The sequence below is a fragment of the Macaca nemestrina genome, chromosome 5 (genome assembly GCF_043159975.1).
Source record: "Macaca nemestrina isolate mMacNem1 chromosome 5, mMacNem.hap1, whole genome shotgun sequence".
NCBI classification, from domain to species: Eukaryota; Metazoa; Chordata; class Mammalia; order Primates; family Cercopithecidae; genus Macaca; species Macaca nemestrina.
Window position 1 is genome coordinate 89106241 of NC_092129.1, and position 27712 is coordinate 89133952.

Sequence of the window (27712 nt, forward strand, 5' to 3'; positions counted from 1 at the left end):
CTCTTTTATTTTGAAGGTTGGTGGGACAAAAGTAGGATTATACTATGGAAGTTTCTACAACCTCTTTTTTTTTTTTTTTTTTTTTTTTTTGAGATGGAGTTTTGCTCTTGTTGCCCAGGCCAGAGTACAATGGCACGATCTCGGCTCACCACAACCTCCGCCTCCTGGGTTCAAGTGATTCTCCTGCCTCAGCCTCCCGAGTAGCTGGGACCACAGGCATGTGCCACCACACCTGGCTAATTTTGTATTTTTAGTAGAGATGGGATTTCTCCTTGTTGGTCAGGCTGGTCTTGAACTCCCAACCTCAGGTGATCTGCCCACCCTGGCCTCCCAAAGTGCTGGGATTTACAGGCATGAGCCACCACGCCCAGCTACAACCTCATTTTCTTCACAGAAAAAACATCAAAGACATGTTACTCTGTCTACAGACACACACACACACACGCACACAATGTGCGCATGCATTGTTTAAGGCTGTGTAATATCTCAAACTTCCATGTATATAAATCAAAAGTCATTTAACCCAGTAAATGTTTAGGAACTGTGCATAATTTTTAGTTGGCTTGGCTCTTGTTTCCAAGATCCTAGCTGCTTAAAAATTTGATTTGCTTAGCTTATCTAACTGGGATATTCACTGTAGTCCAATTTTGTGGGTCATTAATATATCCAGTGTCAAAACCATTTGAGCAAATTTTCACTTCAGTGTGAAATTCATATGTGTGAATTGTACATGGAATAGTCTTTTGCTTATAGTAAAAAAAATTACCGTATTTTTCAAATGTTACAAATGTGAATTTGAATCCTGATTCTGCTCTTTCACTGCAGTCTTCAACAAGTCTTGTCACTTCTTTGAACCTCAATCTTTCTAACCTGTGAAATGTGTATAGTAATACATATTGAAGAGCTGATTTGGAGAATAAAAAAGATAATATATGTCATGTCTAACAGAGTACCTATTGGTGATTGCTTTTGTAATCATTACTGTGTGTTGGTTTCAGAGAAGTAAAGTGAGAGAATGTATATTAGACAGAGTTTTCCATTCTAAATTAAGATTTTTTAGGGCTCCATTCTAAATCAGTACAATGGTAGCTATTCCATGAAAAGAATACTATTTATGCTTTAAGTAGATACATAAATTACTTTCTTGGTCACATCTCTGTCCTCTTTTATTTTTCTTCTGTCTTTGGAGAAAATTCTGCTGTATTAATTTTGTGCTTATGCATGAAACAGAAATGTCTATATTTTCCAGCCAATACACTTACTGAGTGCCCATCAAGTACCTGCCATGACAGACTATGTGCTGGTATTGGAGGAAGTAGAGATGCGTAAAATCAGAATGCTACTCTCAAGTGCCCCACAGTGTAGTGAGATAGACATATAAACAAATAAATGAAATACACTGTGATGGATAGAATAATAGACAGATGTTGAAGAGACTCTTCTTAAAACTTCCATGTCACTTACAGAATTTTCTGAGATTGCCCTACATAAAATAAAACGTGATTATGTGGCAGTAAGTCAGCTACACTATGTCATACAGATGATAGGTGGCAAATATTAGAAGGGAGGAATTATAAGTCTTTAGAAGTTTGTGTTTATTTAGATAGCAGTTCAAAAAGTTTTTAAAGTTTTTTCTGACATCTTTCACACATTCCATTAATAATAAAAATAATTAACTTTGCTACTTGTACACATATTTAAGGTCTTTAGTGAATTGTTGTTATAGCACTGTGTTACTGATACACTTTGCCACATTTCTTTCTTCTGACATCTACTTTTCTTCTATTCCCATTTTCTGACACCTAATGTTCCTTTTCCCCTGACTTTTGTTATATTCTGCAAATTCTTGCTCTTTTGAGGACAGCACACTGATATTTTAATGTGAAAAAAATAGCCTCTAAAACCAATATAGTATTGCTTTGTGCGTTTTAAAAGTTTATGTACATGCTAACGTAACACGGGTGCTACGTAGAGCTGTGCAGCTTCCTTTTTTTTAATGCGTTATACTTTTGAGATATACTACTAGAAGATGAAGATGTTTACATTAGGGAAATGAAAGATTAAGCCAAGAAGAAGAAATCTTTTGATATGTTTGCTTTGAAAAGCCTATAACACAGAATGTGGATTGTTCTGATACCCTCTTATTAAGGAATCTATTTTTTCTTTTAATATTAATTTGCCACAAAATTGTATTAAATACATCAGTCTTATATACATTACGTATGTTGCAAATATATTGGCCCAACTTGAAATTTGCATTTTATGTATTTTTTGGATGTGAAAAAGTTTTAAGGGATTTTAATATATAAATGTCATAATCTTAAAAAATTATGTACACACACACAAAAGTAAACAGTTAACAGTTTTTAAATTGTGGTTTCCTAAGAGGAATTCCAATGTAATTCAGCAAATGTTTTTTGAATACTTCTGTGTCCCAGAACTGTGCTTGTAAATATGCTTGTGTACTTGAAAATGTTCCTGCGCTTGTAGAGCTTATCGTATAGTAGAAAGCATTTATACTATTATGCCATTTAATGCCGCCAAGTTTTTATGTCTCCATTGTCATTCTTTTTTAAATCCTGAAATGGTTGGACCATTAATTTGATACAAAATATGAAATCTCTTACATTCTGCAGACTACTCATGGAAGATGGTAAGTGGCCTCTGGAATATAAGAAATTACATATATTAGGTTGAATTAATGGTCCAGCTATTTCAGAATTATATTACGGTAGAAGTTTTGTGAGAAAAGGTAACCAAAATATCCCTTATTTCCCAGAAGGCAAGTGTATTTTGCCTAATTTAGAGATTCAACACAGTTCAGTCTTTCCGTGATTTCTATATGGACTAATACAACAGAGTTCAATCTTTGCATGATTTCTTTTTTTTTTTTCCTTTTTCCTTTTTTTTTTTATTATTATACTTTAAGTTCTAGGGTACATGTGCATAACATGATTTCTATATAGACTAATACAGTCATGTCTTGTCTTTTGGTATGCTTTTCTGAATTTGTCATTTAGAATGTACTGGTGGGCACTAGGAACTTGAATAACTTAAATGTATGAACTTGTTTACATGTTGGACAGATGTATTTATTCTCATTGGAATAATGATTGTGGGGGAAGGAGTCAGATTAAATTTCATATACATAAATGAATCCTTTCTCTTATTGTTTTTTATAGCATTTATTTTGGAAACCCTGAAGTTAGAGCATCCTTTATTCACCCTGTTGTTTGTTTTAGTTCTTTTATTTATGTTTAATACAAAGATTCAAAGTGAAGGGGCTGGGTTAAAATTGATACCTGGTTATGTTCACTTATTATCTTGCATATTAAGCACTTTGTATATCTCCTTGGTTATTCATTAATACAGTATTTACATTTATTTTAGGAGCAAGAACCACTGGTTTAGGGATATATAAGATTTTTAGGAAGAAGCAAATTAGGATTGGATGTGAAGTGATGGAAAGACCTTTTTGTACCTAATTCAGCTCTACCTCTGTGGGACCTCAGGCAGGTCCCCATATTTTACTTCTTTCATCTGAAGGATAAAGGATTGGATTAGATTACTTTAGTGTTTCTAATTATATCAATTATATATTGAATATTTTAACATTTTTAAGCAAATTTGCTTTTCTCTTTAAAGTTGGTATAGGAAATGGAAATGTGATTTACACTGCCAGCATGATTAAATTAAATTTTACTAAATTACCATTATTTAGTTTTCTGCTTATATAGAGCTGCTTTTCCTCACTTTATGTAGCATGCATAAAATAAAATTCCAAAAAAAAAAAAAAATGACATAGGAAAGACTTTTCTTAAGCATCAACTTATAGTGCTACAAATATTATCAAATATTTTACTTTGGCTGATAGTGATTTTTAGTTATGTATTAGTTAAATAATTTAGTCAAAAATACTGAGATAGCTGTGTTATTCAAGAAATCTTTTTCGATAGAGATATAATAACTATGTCATAGTTCATTACTAAACAGCATATTTGCTTAGGGCCTTTTGTATGTCAGAGACCTTAAGCAGTTCAAGTTCTCATTTTCTTTTGCTTTGGGTTGGGGAGAGATTTGAAGAGAAAATTACAAATAAATTGGTTGTAATTGTAGATAGCTTGAGGTCAGTGAAGGTAGAAGAGTACCCAGGCAAATATTTTTTGGGTGCTTTGTATGGACTTACTCTTTTACTGGTACTAGATAGGATATGAGAAAAGCACAAGATATTCTCTAGTTGGAGTACATGATAGCACACAGAATGTTAAAAAGTATTAGTGGGATGCTGTAGGAATTCAGTAATGCTTATTGAGTGCTATTAGGGCAAAATGCTTTTTGGTTTGTGTGCAATAAGGATTAGATTCTGTTCTTGGGGAAATTTTTTTTTAGTAAATAATACATGTGTATAACCAGTGTAGTGTAAAGTGAAAATTAATGAATAATGAACACTTGAAGATATTTGGGGGATTCATCAGAAGGAGTAAGAAGAAAAATGGTGGAAAGAAAGAATTAGGAAAGATATTTTGAAATAGATGGCATTTGAACTGGGTATTGAAGAAGTAGGATTTATACCTGTGGTAAGGAAGGAGGAGGGATAGGGAGAGCCTCTTGAAAGAGGTTGGAGGTGAGTGCAATTACCTAAGTTGTTGAAGAAGAGAAGTGAGGAAAAAAATGCTAAAACAGGAGAGTGACTTAAGAACTGGAAGTTGGGACGGGTGAAATGTTTTTTAGGTAGCAATATAAACTAATCTGATAGATAGAGAAGATACATGCGCCAGTAGAAAGTTATACCAGATTATGAAGGACTTTGAAGTTAGGGCCAGAGTATAGACCTGGGTGAGGAGGAAAGCAAGAACTATCGGTTTTAAGTAGAGGGATGTGATGAGAGCAGTTCTTTATACCCTCCATATGCTGTTCCCCCCCACTGAATCATAAGATCCTTGAGAGAAAGACCTTACCTGTTTCTTTTCCCTTAATCTCTCTGCTTGAAATACTCTTTGATTTCTTTCCTGCCTGGAAGGTTTATTTCCTTTCGAATGTAAGTAAAATATACAGTTTACCCTGTTAAGTGTTTCCAGGTTCCCCAGGAAGGCAAGTGTTGTCCTTGTTTTCCCTGTTCATGTTTGTATCACCGAGAACATTTACCACTTGAAATATCTCCTTCACTAGACTGGTACTTACTGAGGTCCGGGAATTTGTCTTATTCATAATTATAACTTCAGCACTTAGGTATCCAGCTAAAAGTGCATGATGTGTCTGTTGAATGATGATTATATAGATGGTTCTGGCAGTAATATGCCCAATGAATTGAAAGAGAACTTTAAGCAAGGAAACTAGGTAGGAAATTGTGGTAATAAAGGCTAATAATACAAAAATGCCAAAGTAATTTTTAAAAATGCGTAAAGGTAGGAGAGTACATTAGTTTTGAAGTCATGACTGGGACTGAGTGATAAAGGGAATAAAGGAAAGGAATGATCTGATGACTCAGGTTGGTCCTGTATGTAGTCAGGCAATAATATTTAACCAGGATTTTCAGCAATTAGGAAATTTTAGGAATTGTGGCTTAGACCTAATAGCTTCTTATACTTAAATACATCTTTTACTTATGTTTAACTACTGATAAAATGTTTCACTGTTCCTGTGGTCTAAGATTTCTCTCATTGGTACTCTTGATCTCATCACCCTAAGGATATCAAAACACTTTAATATCATCTCATTCTTTCTTCAGTTTCAGCCATATAAATGCAGAGGTTGGAAATTTCCAAGGACTTCCATATGCTTGCATAGTTCATGTGTAATGTTAAGAGATTTTGGAGGGTATAGTCCAAATATGAGACATACCTCTTAATTGTACTCCTTCAGCAAGTTGACTGTGTATCTATTGTCTCTTCAGCACGAGAAGGTCCTATTTTTTATGAACAGGGTTAATTAAGCCTTAGTGCAGTGCTTGGTACACAGAGATCTGACTTAGAATCTTCCTGTGACTGGAAGACTGATGTGACCACAGTATTTCCCCTGACCAAAGAGAGAGGAGAGCCTCAAGTGAGCCCTTGCTTTACAGCTTCTGAGAGTTTCCTTTTGAAATAGGGTGATGGCCTTTAACAGATGGTTACATTTATGTGATAATTTTTTTAAACAAATAGTTGTAATGAAATTATGTTTTTAGGCCAGAAATGTATCTTAATTCCTATGACTTATATGTTTTGTATATTTAAGTATAACACACAGCATTAGGCCAGAGACTTCTGTTCCCTATTTCATGTACAAACACAATTGACCAGAGGAGCACTTGATTCCTTCAGTTATTGCCCTCTGAATTCAGGAGTGATATGGAGCAAACTAATCAGAAGCAAACTTGATAGAATCATTTGCTCTGCTATAATTTACTTACAACTCTGGAAAACTCAATTATGGAAAAGTGAGTGGAACATTAAAATCTTTTTGAAAAAGGGTTTACCGCAAAATTTTATTACCTGTATATTAAAAATAGAGAATTCTCACAAGCGTTTTAGTTTTTTGACTGTAGCTTAAAGTGCTGAGGTTTCACTACATTAAAAAGTGTTCTAATTTTAAAGATGTTATATGATTAATTTGGTCTTTACTTGTCTTTAACTTAGCGTTAGGTTATATTTTGTTTCATTTAATGATGGGAAAGAAAGAGCTCCAAGGGAGTGTTAACATAATTTAAAACTTTTAAATTGCCACTATATTAAATCGTTAAAAACAGTAATTTTAGATAACTGTTATTCTACCTAAAATCTAAACATTGGACAGTACTTAGCTTTATGCCACCTTTGTACTGAGTAAATTTGATATGGTCCTTATGATGGGCGTTTAGTATCTCTTTTAGCCATATTTAGATCATATTGCAAATTTGTATTCTGCCTTTCTTTTACCCCTTTCAAAAAACATCCAAATGTTTCATTTTCTTTTAAGGCGAATCAGAAATGAGACACTTACAGACTTTCTTTTTAACAAAAAGAAAAGTCTTTCCCCACTTCTCTAAGTGTACCTTTGATAGGTATATTGTTTGACTATCAGGACAGGAATTATGATAGATACAAACACCATTGAATTTCTTTGTTTTCTGTAGGATAAGAATATACGAACATAAAACAGAATTTTGTTTTCTTATATCGTTCATTGTAAAAAGCATGTTAATTTAGTGCTTATATTGAAGTTTTTAAATTTAATGTGAGACATGTTTTCCTTTAATTTTACTGAAGGTATAATGTGTGTGTACATGCGAGGTTCAGGAGAAATCAGTTTTGAATACTCTCCAGCAACCTTTTTTTTTTTCCTTGTTAAATATGTGCTATAAATTATGCTTCTTGAAAGAGGTAGGAAGGAATGTGGCAAAGGAAAGTAGAGAAATTAAAAATCATTTCAATAAAATGCTTTAATTTATGCCTCTGCAGTTAAGCAGTGCTCCTGGTTAACAGAAATACCCTTCAGCTACACAGGATTTTGGAGGGTTGGAGGGCACTCATTTGCACATAAATAGCCATTAACTGATAAATTCCCAGAGGTCTCCTGTTGCATGTTAGTGGTTCTGACCTACTTAGCTAGCTTAAATTTGTTTTACAGAATTATTATAATTCTATCCTTGGTACTTAAACTTTGTGATTAATGCATACCTCACAATACAATTAAAGTATAATTACACAGTTTTGCAGTTTCCTATTGTGGGGTTATTATTACAAAGATCTGGATTTTGCAAACAGAAGAGTTAAGGTTTCCATATTTATCACTTTTGCTGTTATTAGGTGATTATGTTAAATGGGACCCTTTAATGTCTGAAGAAGGGATTGGAGGGAAGGTGAATCATTATTATAATGTAGCATTTGTTAGCTTGGAAATGATTGGGTCAGCTAATGTGTGGTCATTTTTATATGCTGTCTGCATTGACATGTCACAGGCATTCTTCCTTAAAACTGTTTTGTGCTTTTCATTGTTGGTTTTTCAAGTGTTTCTGAATTATAGTAGAATCTTCACACCATTTTCTAAGAAAAGCAGTGTTGGGATAAATGTTAGGAAACAGTAGAGAGACTCAGCGGGACTCAGGAGATCTAAATTCTGATGCTGACACTTGCTGCTTAGTTATGCAGAACAATTCATGTTCCTGAAAGTTTGTCGTGTCATCTGAAAAATGAGTAGTTTAGACTAGAAAGGATTGGCATACTAAGGCACTGTTGGTCAAATCTTGTCCATAGCCCATTATTGTATAGCCGTAGAGCTTAGGATATGTTTTACATTTTTAAAGAATTGTAAAACAACAGGAAGAATATGTGAGCCAGACGTTGCATCTGTAGACCCAGCAACTTAGTCTGGGTGACATAGTGAGACTTAAATGCTTAACCCTGTCTCTTAAAAAAACAACATGTGGCCGACCGTGTTGGCTCACGCCTGTAATCCCAGCACTTTGGGAGGCCTAGACGGGCAGATCACGAGGTCAGGAGAGCAAGACCATCCTGGCTAACATGGTGAAAACTCGTCTACTGAAAGCACAAAAAATTAGCCAGGCATGGTGGTGTGCACCTATAGTCCCAGTTACTTGGGAGGCTAAGGCAGGAGAATGATGTGGACCTGGGAGGTAGAAGTTGCAGTGAGCTGAGATCACGCCGCTGCACTCCAACCAGGGCAACAGAGCAAGACTCTATCTCAAAAAAAAAAAAAAAAAAAAAAGTGACACTGTATGTGGCCCTCAAAGCACAAATATTGAAAAAGAAGAAAAAAGTTGCCAGCTCTCTGGCTGGATATTCTCTAAGGCTCCTCTCAATTGACATTCAGTATTAAATTATAATTATAGTTGTTGTTTTTGTTGTTGTTGTTTGTTTTTTGGTTTTTTTTGGACACCGAGTCTCACTTCATAACCTAGGCTGGAGTGCAATGGCATGATCAAGGCTCACAGCAGCCTAAACCTCCCTGGCTCAAGTGGTCCTTTCACTTCAGGCTCCTGAGTAGCTGGGACTACAGGTGCACACCACCATGCCCACCCCCATCCCCCACCTAAGTTTTTTAGAGGTAGGATCTCACTTATTGCCCAGGCTAGTCTCAAACTCCTGGGCTCAAGTGATCCTCCTGCCTTGGCCTCCCAAAGTGTTGGGATTACAAGCATGAGCCACTCTGCCTGGCCCTAGTTGATTCTTTTAAAATGCTAATGTTGTATAGCTCTGTGCAATTGTTTTGGATTTCATTTCTTTCACGTTCACTATTTAGAGTGATCTGTGATGTGATGCCTAATACCTGCCTCTTCAGTGTCCATTATATATCCAGTTAATGTTATCTTAACCATGGGGGTGGTAACTGTTTTCTGAAGATTCATAACTTGAAATTTAGGTTTCTACTGAAAGTAGTTCCCAGTAACATTAGATACTGAGATGTCAGTTCTATTGAAGGGGAGGCACGGGGATGAAATGCTTGACTGACTTTGAAATACTTAACACTGTCAGTTTGGAACACTTTGAAAATTTTGTTCTGTTTTATAAAAAAATACAAATACTTGCCAAATAATATTCTTTAGCAAACTACAGAAACTTTTTCTATAAATTTTTTCAGAGCGTCAGTTAATCTATGTTGCTGTGTTATGGTAGGGTTTGGCATTCCTCACTGTGTCATTGAACATGGAAAGTATGGGCCACTCTTAAAGTTTGGCTGCCTTTAAGTGGTAGTCAGCCACTACTGCTGGAGAAATTTAGCATCATATATTGTTTTCTTGTTAATCTGCATTAAATATAATGAGCTAAGTAGTTTTAAACCACTTTTATTCAATATTGTGGGGGAAAATTTAGGCCCTTCCAGAAAAAAGAGATGGTCGGGAATATCAGCTGCTTTGTAAAGTTGACATACAATCATCATATTTCTCCCTGTAATAATCAGTCTAATGAATTCAGGAATTCATTGATTGTCCCAGCTCTGGGTAGATTAGGTAGAGACTTGCTTCAAGGAGTGGAATTTATGAAATGTTTGCTGCATCCAGCAAGCAGAGCTGCTATAATACAGCTGCCTCCTCAGTGGTTTGCTTTGATCCTGTGGAATGAAAGGACAGGAGGATCAGCTCAGGTCTAAATGAGATTACAGCTGGTTCTGCAGCTTATCTGGTCTATTGCCAACTAGTGTGGCTTTGCACGTCCTAAGGGGTTTACAACAGAAACTGTTTATTGAGTATCATCGGTTTACTCAACACAAGCAGGCTAATCCTTCCCAGCCTCAGCATGTTGTAGAATTGTGCAGGAGCCAAACCAAAAGCTGGTGTAGCCAAACCCTCTAGAGCCCTTTGTCTTGCTCTATATTGATTTTTACCTGAGTTAAAGACAGTAAAATAAATAAATAAATAAAATAACCAGTCCTGTTGTGAGCAAAAGGTTAATCTTACCTAAAATCTTACAAAAAGCATCTGTTAACCCTAGAAGGGGCAAACTCCTTTTTTTGCCTTGTTAGTCAAGTGGGATTTTCTAGTTTCGAATTTTGAAGAACAAGATAAGAAAAACAGCTTAAAAGATCTTCCTAGGCATTCCAAGTTAAATGCTTAAGTCTCTTCTAGTGGTGCAATAACAAAAAGCTTTGTATATGGAATATGGGTGATGTGTTTCTAAGTAGTACGTTTTTGTTTTTATCTCCTTTTTGTACAAAGCAATTATTTTTTTGATGTGGCAAACCAAATGCATAAAAACAAGGCTGGAAACCTTAAGGAAAATAACTCAACTGCCAACATTAATGACCAGCAGTCATCTTACCTGATGATCCCTTGATTAGTAGTATAGTTCTTTAATGAATAAAGGTTGGTGATTAAGGGTATTATAAAGATACACCTCTTAGAAATAATTTATGTGTGCTTTAGTCTTATTTTACTATTTTGCTAGGTACTCTTTTAAACCTTCAAGTGTAAGATTTTGATTGTTACAGTTAAATCTTGAACAAAGGTGATTTATAGTGAAAAATGTTTTGGAGTCAGATACACCTGGGTTATAATTCCATTTCTGTTACTTAGTGGTCAAATTATTTAACCTCTGAGTCCATTTTTTCATCACCAAACTGTAGATAATATTATTTACTTTACAGTATCTAATAAAACCAAATTAGAAAATAGTAGAAAGTAGTACTGAGCTAATCAGATTAGTCAACGCTAAGGTAGTGGCTCAGGAGCCCAAAGGCATTGAAGATTATATGCGTAGGATCCCTCCCATAATGCTAGAAAGGATATTTAAAAGTTGTGTTGCAGCGATCTTGGCAACTTTGCTCCATATATATATATATAGATCTGAAACATCCATTGCCATATTTAAAGGTATATGATCTCAGGCAAGTGGATAGAGAGGTTGCCAGGTAAACACCCTTCTGTTAATGCACAGAAGTAGCTACTGGAAAAGCCATCTGTATGAAATCTATGCTAGTTTAAAATTCCTAGGAAGACCTGAATAGTAAACTGTTATTTAGGATAGGTGGGTGAGCTCTGTTTATGTCCTTTCCAGCTTGAGTGATTACTCAGTTGTTTAGTACACAGCACAATATGCGTAAATATTGTCATCTGTGTTAAGTGCTAAGTAAAAGACAAAGGTATATTGTTATGAGAAGAATACAGTGGTCTCTTGGTTTACTTTCTCCTAATTGGCAGTGAACATGTGTCCTCAGCTATATGTAAGCACAAAAATGTTACTGTGGAAACATTTATAGGCGTTCTAAAAGTATTGTGTGAGGGAATCAACTAAGACTGATGTTTATCTTAAACACATAGCTTGTCCAATATTTAAACCTAATGGACAAGATGTGTACCAGTTGAAAATGTAATATTTATCCAATCATTTCTATTCTATCAATCTAGGTTCTAAAGCAATAGATTGCACTCATAGAGTAATAAATTTTTAGTGCATTTGGAGATAAAGGCTATTGGTGGTGATTGCTTAAACTCTTTTTGCTCAATCATCTGAATGGTGCAAATCAAAGCATTTTGTCAGACTGTGAGAAGTTTCACCTAGATATTGCTTCCCACACACGTGGGTCACCATATAAATTACATTCACGGTTTTACAGCATAGCTGGTGCTGGAAGTTAAATTGATGCCCAGTGGTGGAACTCGTAAAACATTTTCCTGTTAACACGACCAGGCAGAGTTGACATTGTTGTTGGTGGGTTCGATCTAATAAACTGTTGGTTCTAACAGTGATTTTTACTGTGTTTCAGAGGTGATGATGATACAAGTTTAGTGATCCAGCAGTTCTTCCTGAATGACAGAAAATTAGCTCCACTGTCTATATTACCAAATGCTGGGAAGAGTAAGAGTAAGAAGTGATTGAAGCCTAATGTAACCACATGTTCTGAAAGATCATAAATTATAGGAACAAGCTCTTTAACTCAGTGTATACCTTCTTCATAAAGAAAAACACTGACTTTTCTCAAAAGAATGTATTATATATTATCTATTGGAAATGCTTTATTATTACATTATTATTCAAATATGTAGGCTGTGTCCACCTTTCACAATCTTTTACACTGATGTTTTAAGCTGATTATTGTTTCTGAAAGGAAAGCAGGTTTACATTTTTGTTATCTTTTTTTCTCTGTGTTTTCTAAAGTTACTTTCTTATAATGACTTTAAGCTTTATGAAAGATTTTTAAATTTGAACTACAGCAGCAGTCAATCTCAACATTTTATTCCCATAAGAGTAACTTTTAGGGGTTAATTTCTACTGGCAGTTACAAACAGTGGGTACTGTTTTAAGATTTATTTTGAACTACTTTTGCTTTGTTCATAAAGCTTTATGAAACTTTGTCTTACTTGAAAGTAAATTATTTTTTCCAATTTCTAGTTAAAATTCACAGGATGGTAACAAAGCCCTACTCTTTTATCAGTGTAAGTAGGTATCTTTCCAGTTCTTCCTTTTTTGACATTTTATCTGCTCCTGTAGCACTGTTGCACATTCATACTGAATTGGTGATCTTTTTGTAGTTTTGTTCCATTTTATGAGATATTACAGATCTTTTACTCACCACTTTAACATTTCTTATCCCAGCATATTCATGGATTTTTTTTTTCATCAGGAGATGAGCTTTTTTGATGTGCAGATAAATGTTATCAATGGTGCTACGCAGATGAAACCTGTCATGTACAAATAGCATGTATCAAGCCCTAAGCATGCAGAACCAGATAAATCGGGTTCATTTGCTGAAGCCTTGCAAAAAGAAATTAGTGCTGTAATAAAAGCCTTTGAGGCTCTCAGCCCTAATAATGGAGCTTTATAATAAACCCCCACAGATCATTGACTCAGTGGATAATCTTTTAGGAAAACTTTTTCCCCTCCTCTATCTTTTCCTCCCTTTTGAAGAACTGCAGTAAAAGTGGTAAGTAGCATCTCTATAGGGAATGTATGTGGTATGAAACTATGTATCTGGAAAACCATAATTTAAAATTAAGAAATTTATTTACTGCTAAATATGAGATTACTCTAAACAAGCTTATACTTTTTGATGATTTTCATAATTTATCTTAAACATGTACTAGTCACTGCTTTTTCTACATAGAATTCATATTAAGCATTCCTCCTAACTTAGTGCATTTCGTACATGAGGTTACAATTGGATTGTTGTGTACAACAGAGGCACAGAGTGAGGAGATCAAAATAAGGCAGAAGGGGAGTCAGGGAGAGAAATTGAGAGGAGGCATTCAGCTTGTCCTTAGAGGTATTTATAAAGTGGTAGAAAGTAGGAGAAAGGGAATGGGGCTATACACATTTATGGATACACAAAACTTTACACATAATTTCAAGGAGTTTGCAGATTTCTAAAGATTATATATGTACTGCAGGTTTAGCACTATATTACAGTGGTGACCAGACTGTTATTTCCATTAGAGTTTTGTTATACTTTTGGTGAAGAAACATTTTTAAAAATATCCCTAGGTACTTTTTGACTTTTACTTGACTGAATTTTGAAAAAAAAAAAAAAAAGTCACTATTGGAGCTGATGATGAGGTTTGTAGATCCATTAACACAATTGGCAATGGTCACTAGTTTCTGGTTGTATAATTTACCGCATTTTTTGAGTGTGAGAGAAATATTGAAGATGCAGAATGCTTAAGAGGTTTTAGAAAAATTATTTATCAAAGTACACTACTTTTTCCAGTGCATTAGCTATTGTAATTATACATTGGTACAATATGTTCACATAGAATTGGATTTGATTTAAATGGGGGTCGGGGGAAGAGACTGGACATTTTCAATATTTATTGATACACATAGTCCATTAAGGTAAATTATAGGGCAAATTTCACTGTGACAGGAACATTTGGGTTGATGTAGTTAATAATCAGTCAACATTACCATTAGACCCTTTATTTATAAAAATTTATTATCACCAATTAGGAAAAATGCTCGCAAATGGAATTCAGCCCTAGCTTACTTACTGTGGAATAGTTGACCTCAAAAATCTTTGGCTCTTTACTTTTAATAAAATGACTCCAAATTTCTTTTTTGAAACAACACACACTCCCCCACATAGCATATAGCAACTAACCACATGTAAAATGTGGTAGAATGACTGCAGTTGTCATTAGAGGGTAGCAGTGACTGTGTACTACTGTTTTCAAAAAAGACTGCTGGGAAAGTGAGAGCTAAGCTAGTTTTTAGAGGATAGTTTTATTAATTAGCTTTAAAAGGTGGTCTCCACAGGTTCATAAACATAATACCATACATCTAGGGAAATCTAAAATGAAACTTTTGAAAGCAGCAAGAACTGAATAAAGTTTGAGAGTAAATATGATAATATACATAAAATGTCTCAGCATATGTTTGATATAGGTGTTCTGTGCTGGATAAGTAGAAAAATAGTTTTCCTTAAAATTACCCTTATCTCAGAAATTCATTTGTCTTAAAACCAGTCCAGAATTTCTTAGATTGTTGGGAATGGCTTCTAGGAGACTTAAAACAGCTATTTTGTCTTAGTCTGCCTTTGTACTGTTGTAGATACTACCCTTTGGTTATATTTCTAATAAAATTCTTTGTTCCTCCCACCTCCCAGCCCAGCCTTCCCAAGTGTGAATTCCTTTAGGTCAGGTCTGCATCTTTTTCATCTTTGATTCTCTAATTCCTACATAGTGCTTCTTACATGCCCTTGAGAGCATAATAAACTATGTAATAACATAGTGGGTAAAACACCACAACTGCAAACCTTTTATTATGCTTACAGATTCTGTAGGTCAGGACTTTGAAAAGCCAAGGGCAGCTCTTATCTGCTCTACCATGTCTGGAGCCTCAGCTAGGATGATTCAATGTCTGGAAGTAACTCTAATTCAATGTCTGTGAGTAACTTTAAAGGCCGAGACTAGAACAACTGCTGGAGGATCCAGTTCCTAGATGGCTTCTTCTTCAGTAACACATCTAGTTTCTAAGCTAGAACGGCTGGTGGACAAGCTTAGCTGGAACTGTTGAGCTGAGTGCTGCCTGTGGCCTCTCGAATAGGGTATTCTCAGGGTCATTGGAGTTCCTACATGGCATTTCAGGGCTCTAAAAGTGAGTATTCCCAGCAAACAAGGCAGAAACTTTATGGCCTTTTATTACCAAACCTTATAGCCACATAGTATCATGTCTGCTGTGCTCTATTGGTCAAATCAGTCACAAGATCTCTCAGAATCAAGAAGTGTCAAATACTTTGTGGCCATGTTTTAAAAATTACACGTTTTTCAGCAAATGGTGGAATAGCCAAAGCAAGACAGAGTTAGAGATGGGTGGGGGAGGATTGAGAGGAGGAAGAAAAGGATTGTGAAATATTCTTAATATCACAGTAATTATTGGCTCCAGTGCTGCTAAGTTAGATAGATTGGTGGTCTCTTCCAAAATGAAAATGAGGGCATATTCCATAAATATTCTGTTCACTTTGATTGTTGCTTGTATTCTAATTTTATTTTTTAGTCACCAATTCCTAACTGCCCCTCCCCCCACCGCCACCGCCCGACCCTGTTCTTTTTTCTTCTACATAACATTTTGGATAAGATCCACTGCATGTGTGCTTGCTCCATTATACCCTATCCATTTACATTTGAAGAGGAAGATAATTGCATTTGAAATCCCAAAGACAGTATAACAACTTCACATACTTTATAAGACATGTACATTTTGTTGTGAGATTGTTTTCAGAGATGATCTCACCTCTGAGTGCCTTCAACCCCAAGGACAAAGATCCTCGACCTTAACTAGTGGTCCTACCCACATGATACTCTGGTAGTAGACAAACTTGGAGACTGACGAGCTTCATATTCAGCCATAATCTCCCTCTCTTTTACTTTCATCCATTACCTTGTACCCACACATTTGCTATTAAATTTGGAGGATGAGTTCCTGGAAATGGGAGCCGTAACTGAATACAAGTAGTGCAAGTTGTCATAATCAGATGATGATCATTCTCCTGTTCTTTTAGAAATTCCTAACCTACAATGACGTCTGTAGTTCCTTATAGTTACAATGCCAAAGGATGTACCCAAGCCTTAATTGTGGCCTTTACCCTCAACCATTTCCTTGAAGGCATCTTGTGATGCTGTAAAACTTAAATTTTAACATCCAGCATGAAAATTTTTATTTGACTTTGTGTGTGTGTTGACTTCAGGACTATAACTTGTTGGTGATAATGTTGACACTTGGAGGTGAAGCTGATGCTTATGGATCAGCACTGATGTTTATGGGTAGATCTGCCCATGCTCACTTTTATTAGATAAGAGCATAAGATAACACTCAAGCACTGGCAAAATGTATAGATATAGATATATAAATGTATAGATATACATCTATATATGTGTAGTATGTTGTAATGAGTAGTTATATAGATTTGTATATGTACAAAGTCACACTGCACATACTAATCAGGTTGGGTTTTTTTAATGAAAATATTTCAGAAACAACTAGCATTATAACATTAGCATGGTGCAGTTAAAGAGGATGTTTAAATGTATAAATGTATTAGGCAATCCTTATAAGCATTAGATTATCTGGAAACAAACCATAAGGAATATATATGTTGGGTATATAAGTTGGTTTTCTCTCATTTCCAGCTACCTTAAAGACTGTTTACTTGTGGCTCTAACTTTTTGAGATGACATAATCCTCCATGACCTGTTCCTTATCAATACTATAGTTACATTATACAAATGTATAGTTACGTTGTTCCTTATCAATACTACAGTTCCTTATCAATACTATAGTTACTGGCACTTGACCAAAGGTAATACCATCTACTAGTAATACCACACTGTTTGTGAATCCCTTCATGCATTTCATGCAATTTCATGTCACTATGCTTTACTCATTATTTTAACTTTCTGCAACTTTATTATTTTTTCAGTTAACTAATATGACTTCTATGACAGGTAATGGCATGTCTTCTCCAGGAAGTCTTCTTTGAACCCTGTTGTTTTGCGGATTATAATACTGTTTACATACCTCTGTGTCAGCACTTAACTGTACGTTCTTTGAAAGGAAGTACTATATTTGATAGCATCTAATACAATGCCTCATGCAGTTAACAGACATTGACATGTTCATTAAGATGATCTGAACTATTAGGTAGAGTGATTCTTGAGTCTGATTGTACTCTTTGACTCTAGGTTCAGATTTCCAAAAACAGTTTTGATAGTGTTACTTCAATTTTCTGTTTTCATATCAAATTATATCCCCCAGTTATAATTAACTGTCCCTCGTAACTTTCAGTTTTTCTCCCCCAGAATTTGGCAATGACAGGCTTCTCCTTCCTTTCCCTCACAAAATGCGAAATAATTAATGTTGGCTTTTTCCTTCATAAAGTAACTCAAACTGCACATTAGCTCTTACCTGGATGTTTACAGAAGCTTCTTAATTAGTCTCTTTTATCTTTAGTCAGTTCTTATTCTGACCCATTCTGTTTGCCATTACCTGATTAATCTTTCCCAAAGCACTTTTTTCATTATATCACCCTCCAGTTCAAAATTCTTCAGTGTCTTCTTACCACTTTAAGAATGAAGTCTTGATTTTTCTTTTAACAGCAGGATTAACCATTTTTGTATTCTAGCCTCAGACATAGTGACTAGCACTGAGTAACTTCTTCTGAAGTGAATGAAGAGAACATATGACTGAACAAATGGAACACCATTTCTATTCTTAAATTTATTGCCTTCCAATGCTACTATAAAAATTCTCCATTATAATCAAAGTGGTTACTTTTTTTTCATTCTTCAAACACCTTGCTCTTTTATATATTCCTCTTAAGATGTAAATTATATTACCCTTCTGCTTTTGTGGCTTATTATCCACTTTGATTTTATCCAAAGTCCTTATATGGCTTACAAGATCTTACGTGATCTGGAACCCTGCCAACTGTGCCAAGCCCAGCACCTTTGCACTTGCTTTTTCTTCTCATTGGAATGTTCTTCCCCATATACCTATGTGTTTCCCTCCCTTACTTATTTAGGTCTTTACTCAAATGTCACCTTCTTAAAAGGTGTCTCCTGATCATTGTACTTGAAATATTAGCTTCTATCAGTCATCATCCCCATACTATGATTTCTTTTTTATACATAAAGCTCACCACAAGTTGAGGTATTACATGTTTATATGTTTAATTATCTGTCTCTCATTAGAATATAAGTTCCCAGAAGGCAGAGACTTTGTCTGTTTGCTCGTTTTGTACCCTACTGCTTAGAAAGTTTGCTGTATGTGTTGAATTAGTAAGTGATTTGATTTTATATACCTTTGTGTTTTTACTTTCTTCCTTTTCACCTAACCACTCCTTACCTATCCTTTGAGAATCACTTCCATGCCCATTTTCTTATGCTTCCCCCCAAAGGTTTTTCTCCTCTGAATTGGTAAAACAATCTTATACTTTGTTTTGCACTTATACCTATAAAGGAGTAGTTTTCAATCCTCCTCCATGACAGAATTATGTACGATCTTGTTACTTAGTCTATGAACAGCTAGTTGCATGGCCATTTCCTTACCTGTTCAGGAATTAAATAGGGCCTATTCAATAAATGAAGTAATTATTGATCAGAAAAATCAAAGATTGCTTATTGAAAATACATATGCCAGATCTATTCTAAGTGTTTGACCTTTATTTAATTCTTTAGGTAGTATTATTATCCCTTTTTTTTTTTTAGATGAGGAAAGCCAAGAAGGTGACTACCCACAATATGGTCCACCATGGGATAGCAGCATCTGCCTGATAGAAATGTAGACCCTCAGCCAGGCACGGTGGCTCACACCTCGAATCCCAGCACTTTGGGAGGCTGAGGTGGCCGAATCTTGAGGTCAAGATATCGAGACCATTGTGGCCAACATGGTGAAACCCCATCGTTACTAAAAATACAAAAATTAGTGGGGCATGGTGGCACTCACCTGTAGTTCCAGCTACTCGGGAGGCTGAGGCAGGAGAACTGCTTGAACCCGGGAGGTGGAGGTTGCAGTGAGCCGAGATGGCGCCTCTACACTCCAGCCTGGCACCAGAGCAAGACTCTGTCTCAAAAATAAACAAATGAATGTAGACCCTCAGGCCAACTGCGTCAGGAATTAAAAACAAATAGTAAATATTATGATTAGGCCCAATGCTGAAGATGCAGAAAGATCTTTAGTGAGGCCAGGACATTAGTATTTGTAGAAAGATGTACAGATGATTTTGGTGGTAGTCAACATTGGGAAGTACTTACAGTAATAAAAAGGAAGTGGATCCTTGTTACTACTGTGTTGTAAAATACAGTGAAACATAATCAAAAAACTAATTTTATAATCATCTATAAAGTCAAGACTAATGAAAATATGAGGGTAAATTCTAAAACTGATGACTTTTTACTGGTATGTTTTCATACCAGTGCTAGTTACTGTTTCTCGAACATGGGCAAGCAACTTCATTTTAAGCACTTCACCTCCGTTATTGTATATAAGACAGCATTATTATAGGCATGCCTGGTTTGCTAGGTTCATCACTGGATTCCTGGTTTGTTGTTCTTTCCCAGTCTTGCAAATTAACTCAATTGTGGGGCATAGGAAAATTTTAAATTATCACACATCATTGACCTTTGGAATTCCTATAGAGCCTGGCACTCCCCAGAAGTATTAAACTTTTAATGTATATGCATCTGGTATATCACCTGGGATTGGCTGTTATACTACTTTATAACTACATTTATTAAGAACTTACATATGAATGAGTGAATACAGCAATGTGACATTTGGAACATGTATTATTTATCTGTGTAGTAAAATGGTATTTGAGGCAGCGGTAGCATAGTGATTATGAATTGGGGCACTGAAGCTAGACTATTTGGGTTCAAATCCTGGCTCTGCTGCTTACTAACAGCATGACCCAAGCAAATTACTTATCCTTTCTGTACTGAGATTCTTTGTCTATAAAATGAGGACAATAAAGTACCTACAAATTAAATTCGTTATTAAAGGTCAAACACTTAGAATAGGGTTAGTGCATATATTATCATTAAACAGTTTTTAATTCTCTGGCCAACAATAATAGTTACTCTTCATTGAATATGTCTTATTTAATTCTTGCAGCAGATGAGGAAATGACCATCCAACTGCTAATTGGCAAAATAGGATATATACTCTAGTATGTCTGTCTCTGTATCTTTCTAGTGATGCTCGAATGCATCTAAGAACATGTTTATTGGGATTTAGAAGCAGTAATGCATATTGTCTTGCCTTGCAGTCAATGAAAGTGCGTATTATTTTGCCTTGTCTACAAAGTACTTTTACCTAAATGCTGTGACCTTAATGCTTTAGCAGCTCCATAGAGGATAGTAGGGCATTATTTCCATTTAACAGGTGAAAAACTGAGGCTTAGTAGTTTTCCAGAGTCACAAGCTGATCTTTTCTGTCTTAGAAAAGAGTTCATTTGAAGAATTCTCCTTGCATCTCAAGGAACCCTTATTTTTCTCTGTAATTATATGTGATGGTAAGCATCATTACCACTGCTGTGCTTTATCATCAAAACAGTCAACAAACTCTTTGCTTTGATTTCACATATTCATTCATTCATCCATCCATCCGTCCATCTATCTACCACCTACTCACCCTTCCTCCACATATGCACAGACACACAGATGTACTGGGGCATCTGTTACATGGAGGCATTGCAAAGTATGCTTGAATTGCTGCTTGCCAGCCTGGTTTCTGGCTTATTGCTTCTCCCTGATAATTTGGGCATGCACAGGATTGCGGCTCAGGATTGAAGCTACCATTATCTCAAGTTGAGGCTTTATAAAAGTCTCTTCATACCTAGAAGCTGTTTGTTGTTTTTTCTCAATTTTTTGAAGACAGGATTGGATTAGATGATTTTTCAGGTAACTTCCACTGTTTAAATTTCAGGGTTTTTTTGTTTTTCTAATGGCTAATGCCATTACCTTAGTTATGTTATATTCTTCCTAGATAATAAGGCAGAGTGAGCCATTTCACAGATACAAACAAGTATGACAAGAGGATTCAGTGTCCAAGGTTTTTTAGTTAGTTTAGCTGAAGCTAAAAATGGTTATAGTGTCCTGATTCCCATTTAGTTTTCCATCAGTTAGATCAATAAGATACTAAAAATAATTACTCATAATGGTTTGGAACAACTTTTTGACCTAAAACTTTCCATTATATTTTTCACTAATACAGATTTTTTTTAAGTTACCATGTTTGCAGTAGAGTTAGAAGAGGAATTCAATTGTTGCTTTTAATCCTTACTGGTCATATTTATTATATTATGCTTTTTCCATGTGATGCAAAGCCCATCAATAGACAATTTTAATTTTCCTTAAACTTTGAGGCATCGTGTATTAGAAATAATTAATATACAACTGTGAATACCGGGAAAGTAATATATAGGTTGTCATACCTTATTCTATAACAGTTACAGGAGAAACAATGGTATGCCAAGATTAGAAGCAATAACTATAAGCAATGGTCCAGTAAGTGTTCCCAGAAGCCTGCCTAAGTTACTAGGGAGGAGCAGAAATAGAGAGACCAGAGTGGCAGGTAGAAGTTTCAGGTACAGGGTTCCATGCCTCTCATATGACAGATGCCTCAATAAATTTGTGTGTCTGTGGGCCTAAGGTATCTGTGTGGGAGTAGAGAGGTGGGGGCAAAATGGATAAGTGAACATATGAAATCAAAGCAAGAAGTAGCAGACTGATAAAAACAGGAAATCTTGGAAAGTGGGGCAAAAGAGCAGTCAGATGAAAGAATCAGGAAAATACTTGAAGATAATGAGGAAAGCTAAATGAGGCAGGGTAACTGAGCTAAAATAGAAGCATAAGAACACCTAGATAATTGGTATGTGAAAATGTGGGTGTTTATATAGTGTAATGATAGGCTTCTAAAAACTGCTTACAATATTATTTCATGTGGTCTTCACAATAACCCTGTTAGGTGGATATAACAACAATTGTTCCTATTCTTGACTCCAAAGAAAACAGCGAGTTGGGAGGTTACTTGTTTTTCCAAAGTCACACAGCTCTGGATAGCTATGCTAATAGCCATGTTTATTATGCAGCATAGTTACTCCTTTTGTCTCAATTTTCTCATATGTAAGATTTGAATAATAATTATGTCTACCTCATAGGATGAGAAACAATGCTTATAAAACACTTTGCCTGGTGCTGGTCTCATAGTAAATACCAATAAATGCTGGACGTTTCTGTTGTTTCCACCATGAAAGCTGCAATTTGAATAACTTGACATTCAGCAAATTTATTTTTCTACTATATTATATTGTATCTTGTATAATATAAGAGGGCTGGTTACATGTGTTTATTTCCACATGTGTATATTTCCAAACTAATGTTAACGTGAAATCTATCTTTACTCAAATAAAACAATTGCCAAGTGTTGGAAGATCCTACATGCTTGTGTTATGCCTTTTAAGAAATCACATATTTTCCTTTTATGCAAAAAATCTACTTTCATATTTCTACTGTTTGTGTTGAAGAAGGTAGATAATGCCTCATAAAACGGCCATCACCCAGAACTATATTACATTCTTTATAATATTTTATATATGTTTTGTGTTTTCTTTTACATTGTTACCTCTAGTGACAAAGCTTCTTCTAATATTTGCATTTTTGTAAATGTACCTTCAGCAGATACGCAGTGGTCACATCTAATATAATACATTTATTTTTCAGTAGTCTGTATAATTAGTTTTCTGATCCAAACATGTGATTTTAAAAATTACCAGTGACTGCAAAGGGTATTTCTAGCTCTTTGGTTATAGTGCAGAAATTTGGTTCTTTCTTCACACTTCCATTACAGTACACCCTTGGCATTTCCTGTATTTGTCACTTATTTCTTTATGTTTAAATAAATTATTATTGTAAGGTCTTAGACAACTTTGTTCTGGTTTAAAAATAGCAGGTAATCATTCTTCTTATCCAGACTGAAAAAGCTTGAACGTTCAAACTATTGAGCAGAAAGCATTTGCGTATTCCCAGGGATATTAGCTTCTTTTCAAATCCAAAAACACTAAGTGGGTGCACATTTCCAAAACAAGTGTGGTTTGGGGTCATTGTTGTACTCTTAATTGAAACTTATCTTTGCTGTTTTAACTTAACCTTGGAGAATGTAATCTGTGGCTTTAAAATTGCTTACCTCACAATGGTTTTATTTATTTTTTTATTAATTATTCTTTTTTTTTTTTTTGGAGACAGTGTCTCGCTGTTGCCCAGACTGGAGTGCAGTGGTGCAGTCTCAGCTCACTGCAACCTCTGCCTCAAGCAGTCCTCCAGCCTCAGCCTTCCGAGAAGCTGGGACTACAGGCACGTGTCACCATGCCCAGCTAATTTTTTGTATTTTTAGTAGAGATGGGGTTTCACCGTGTTGCCCAGGCTGGTCTTGAAATCCTGAGCTCAGGCAATCCACCCACTTCAGCATCCCAAAATGCTGGGATTACAGGCATAAGCCACTGCGCTCGGCCTTCTTTTTTTTTTTTTTTTTAAACCTAATGGATTCAGAACTTTGAATCATATCCCCACATTAGCTCCTAGTTATACTCCCTGGTACCTCAATTTTGTTCTGGAGAGGTCAAAGGTGGTTCACATTTGTTGGCCTTTCTCGTTATTGCCTTGAATGCATGTTTTCTAGCATCTCTTCTTGTAGTCTTTCCTAGTGTTAGAATTCTGGTGTTGCTCCTGGCCCTTCAAAAGACACAACTACATGTGGCTTTTCCAGCCCCTTTTCTTAAGCTTTCTGAAATTCCTTTATTTTGTTTGTTTGTTTATTTTTTGAGACAGTCTTGCTCTGTCACCCAAGTTGGAGTGCAGTGGCACAATCTCGGCTAACTGCAGCCTCCATCTCCTGCATTCAAGCAATTCTCCTACCTCCTGAGTAGCTAGGATTACAAGCGTGTACCATCATGCCTGGCTAATTTTTTTGTATTTTTATTAGGGATGGGGTTTCACCATGTTGGTCAGGTTGGTCTTGAACTCCTGGCCTCAAGTGATCCACCCACCCTGGCCTCCCAAAGTGCTGGGGTGAAATTTCTTTAACCTAAGTCAAAAGAGAAGATAATCAACAATGTTTAATTCTCTTAAAACTTGTGTGTGTGTAGGTGCATAAGGGTGCATGTCTTAGTGTGTAAAAGAAAAGTGGGCTTCAGAGTCAGACTTAAGTTCAGATGATGGGGCTAGCCCTTTGTAGCCTTGTGGCCATTGGGCATATTTAGCTTTCCTACTGTTAGCTTCATCATCTATAAAGATTAATGATACCTATCTCATAGAGTTGTTCAGATTTTAAAAGAATTTAATTAATTTAAGGAATTTCTAGCACATACATAGAGCTCAATCAGAAATGTTACTCCTTCCTAGGGAATAGGTTTTAGTTAGTAAATAAAATGGCTTTTTTAGAAATGGTGAGCAAAATCCATCCTGCTCAAGTACCATAAGATATTTATTGTCTTTTGGAACCAGTATACTTTGAAAAAGCTATAAAGGGTAGTAAAAATGGTGGTATTATTTTACACGGATTCCACTGTGTAGAAATGTGCTCTGAACTTTGCTATGTTGATATAGACAGTTGAGTTAGTTGCCAGATGGATTTTAGTGGTGTGTTACTTATCTCACTCTAAGATAAAGGAACTGAAATGGTTCTCTAGCCACTAGTTCAAGTTGAAAGCGTCTCAGGCAAGTTTTTACAGAGAGGACATAGCAGATATTTGGTTAGCTTTTATGAGAATTGCTTACTGTATACTCTTTCCCCAGCCATTCGTGCACTTGTTTTTTCAATATTTCAGGTAGTATTAAGTAACATCACATAATTATCCAGGAATTCCAGTGTAAAGAGGCTGAAGGCTCTAATGTTATACAATTTATACTTAGAATTTTTACTCAGTCTTGGGTAGTTATGTGAAATGTTCTAAGATGTGGTCTTATAACCAGCTTGATCTTTTTGTGGAATTGCTTTAGATACATGTGCTAGTTCTATGTTTTGTATAGTTCTTTCATGTATCCACTTCCCCTAAACTGTTTAAAAACATCAAACATCTTTTTTAAAGTACTTATTTTTCTTAGTGGAATGCTATCTCTGTTAAAGGAATTCTTCTCCATCATTTCCACTGGTTGTTTTTTGCTGCTTTCTGTATAATTGGGAAAAAAAAAAAGCAGATATAAGGATGATATCCATGCATTTATGTCTATTCAGTTGATCTGGCAGTAATATAAGCAGAAACAGGAATAATAGCATGGTTGCACATTTAGTTTTAAACAATCATATTATCAGTGGGTGCACAACATAAATACCTTCTATTTCACATCACTAAGAAGATCTCTTATTTCCCTCTCTTTGGTAACCTCAGTTTCCTGCACAAGTTTCTATTAAGGTCTAGAGATATCTAAATTTTCGGTTGAATTAATCAGCAAAGGTGAGCAAATGATGAGACAGAATTTGAGGCAGTATCAAATTATGTTTTATTATTTTATGAAGAGTAACTTGTTATTGTATATTATTGCCTACCAAGTGAGAATGATTATGAATCTTTTGGGACCAAAGTACTAAGATTGTATCTAGCATGGTTTTGTCTACTACACAAGGCCTGTGTCTTCTAAACAAGGAAAGTATTTTAATTTAAAATACCACACATAAGCCAGATACTCTTAACTTCCTCTTGGTACATCCATGTTCTAAAGCCCTCAGGAGAAAATGGTTTAAAAAGTTGTTTTCATGTCTAGATTTTAAGTAAAAATCATTTGTCATGTGTGAGTTGCAAAATGCAGACCTTCACTCTGAAGCTGCCTCTTTCTCATTTGGATCTGACATATTAAAAAGCATATAATTAATGGTTGACATTAGTAATTAACATTAACTTTATGATGCTTAATATGCCATCATTCATCCATCAAACAACCAGAAATGCATGATGTCTTGGCATAAAGGTTTTAATTATATAAAATGGTTCTCATATGATATAAATGGAAAAAACTCAAAATGTACTTTAAGAAGATTTTTGTAAGCATTTGTCAAGCATGTTAGCTGTATTTTTATTTCTTTTTAGGAGTATGCATCAACAATTGTGTCAGGAACTTCAAAGGGACAATGTGGACCTGTTTGTACAGTCTTCATTATCAGCTAAAGAGCGCCACCTTGCTGCAGTTGCCAGTGCACTTTGGAGACATTTCTTTTCATTTTTGAAGAGTCAGAGAATGTCACAGGTAGTGCCTTTCTCACAACTTGCGGATGCAGCTGCAGGTCAGCATTAATTATTAATTTGCTAATTTCTCTTTTTGCAGACTCTTTGTCAGTATTTTCGTTTATTTTCTTAGGAACAAACTCTTGTATAGCAAACATTTTTTCAGCCAGAAAGATGAAACTAATTACATATTAATAAATTGGGATATTTTGGATTACTTATTACTAAAAATTAAATGATGATTTGCTAAAAATAAGATAATTTTCTATCCTGAAAGTATTGAATGTACATAAGCTTTTCTTATACATGTAATATTTTGGAAGGTAAACTAGCATTTGATTATGTGTGATTCAAGTAGTTTATTTTCGAATTGTATGAGCAGGTATATAGGTATAAGATGAAGTTAATTTGTGAAAAGAGCAAAAGAATATAAAATAAATACAACTTCAACCCCAAGAGGATGAGATCAGAATGACATTGAATATTGTTTTGACTTCTACTAGATTCTACTTTAAGTTGTAATTTTTACTTAATTTGATTATTAACCTAAAGACATGTCCTTAGGCTTTAGGGGACTCTGGATCTCATGAAATTATAGGCAAGAATTTGAATATATGTGCATATGTGCCATTTCTAAGACGAGACCATTATCTTCTCAAGGGGGTATTTTGCTCAAAGTATGTTACGAAGTATTGAAATAGACAGTGATTAGTGTGGTAACTCCATGTACTTAAATGAATGAAGTTCATTTGAAGGTATTTAATTTATTTTTAAATAATGCTTTTAAAAACCTAAGATGGAAACCAGCATTTATCCTAGTGTGTGCGAGGAAAACTGAGCTTAAAGCACTGTGTAAAAGACTGAATGATTTAAATTTGAAAAGATTTTGAATTCTGATAACACTTCTATAATTAAGACTTTACAATGATAGCTTAAAGAATTGTGACAGGACAACAGTTTTCCAACTACTGTAATGTCTATGAAAATAAATATTGATATTCAATCAGTTTAAGTAGTTATTAATAGATGATATAACTTACCTTGTGTACATGCATCATCCCAACTGCCAGTCAGTCAACAAAAATAATAATGC

At 35.2% G+C, this 27712-nt stretch overlaps 1 protein-coding gene across 3 annotated transcripts in view; it reads left to right on the plus strand.

Moving 5' to 3' along the window:
* Positions 1-27712, plus strand: part of LOC105498578 (MMS22 like, DNA repair protein) — a 140799-nt gene that overhangs the window by 69761 nt on the left and 43326 nt on the right. For all 3 annotated transcript variants that reach the window (XM_011770716.2, XM_011770717.2, XM_071096703.1), the window contains one exon: positions 26485-26678. In XM_011770716.2, the coding sequence (XP_011769018.2) occupies positions 26485-26678 (194 nt within the window). The remainder of the gene's footprint in view (positions 1-26484; positions 26679-27712) is intronic.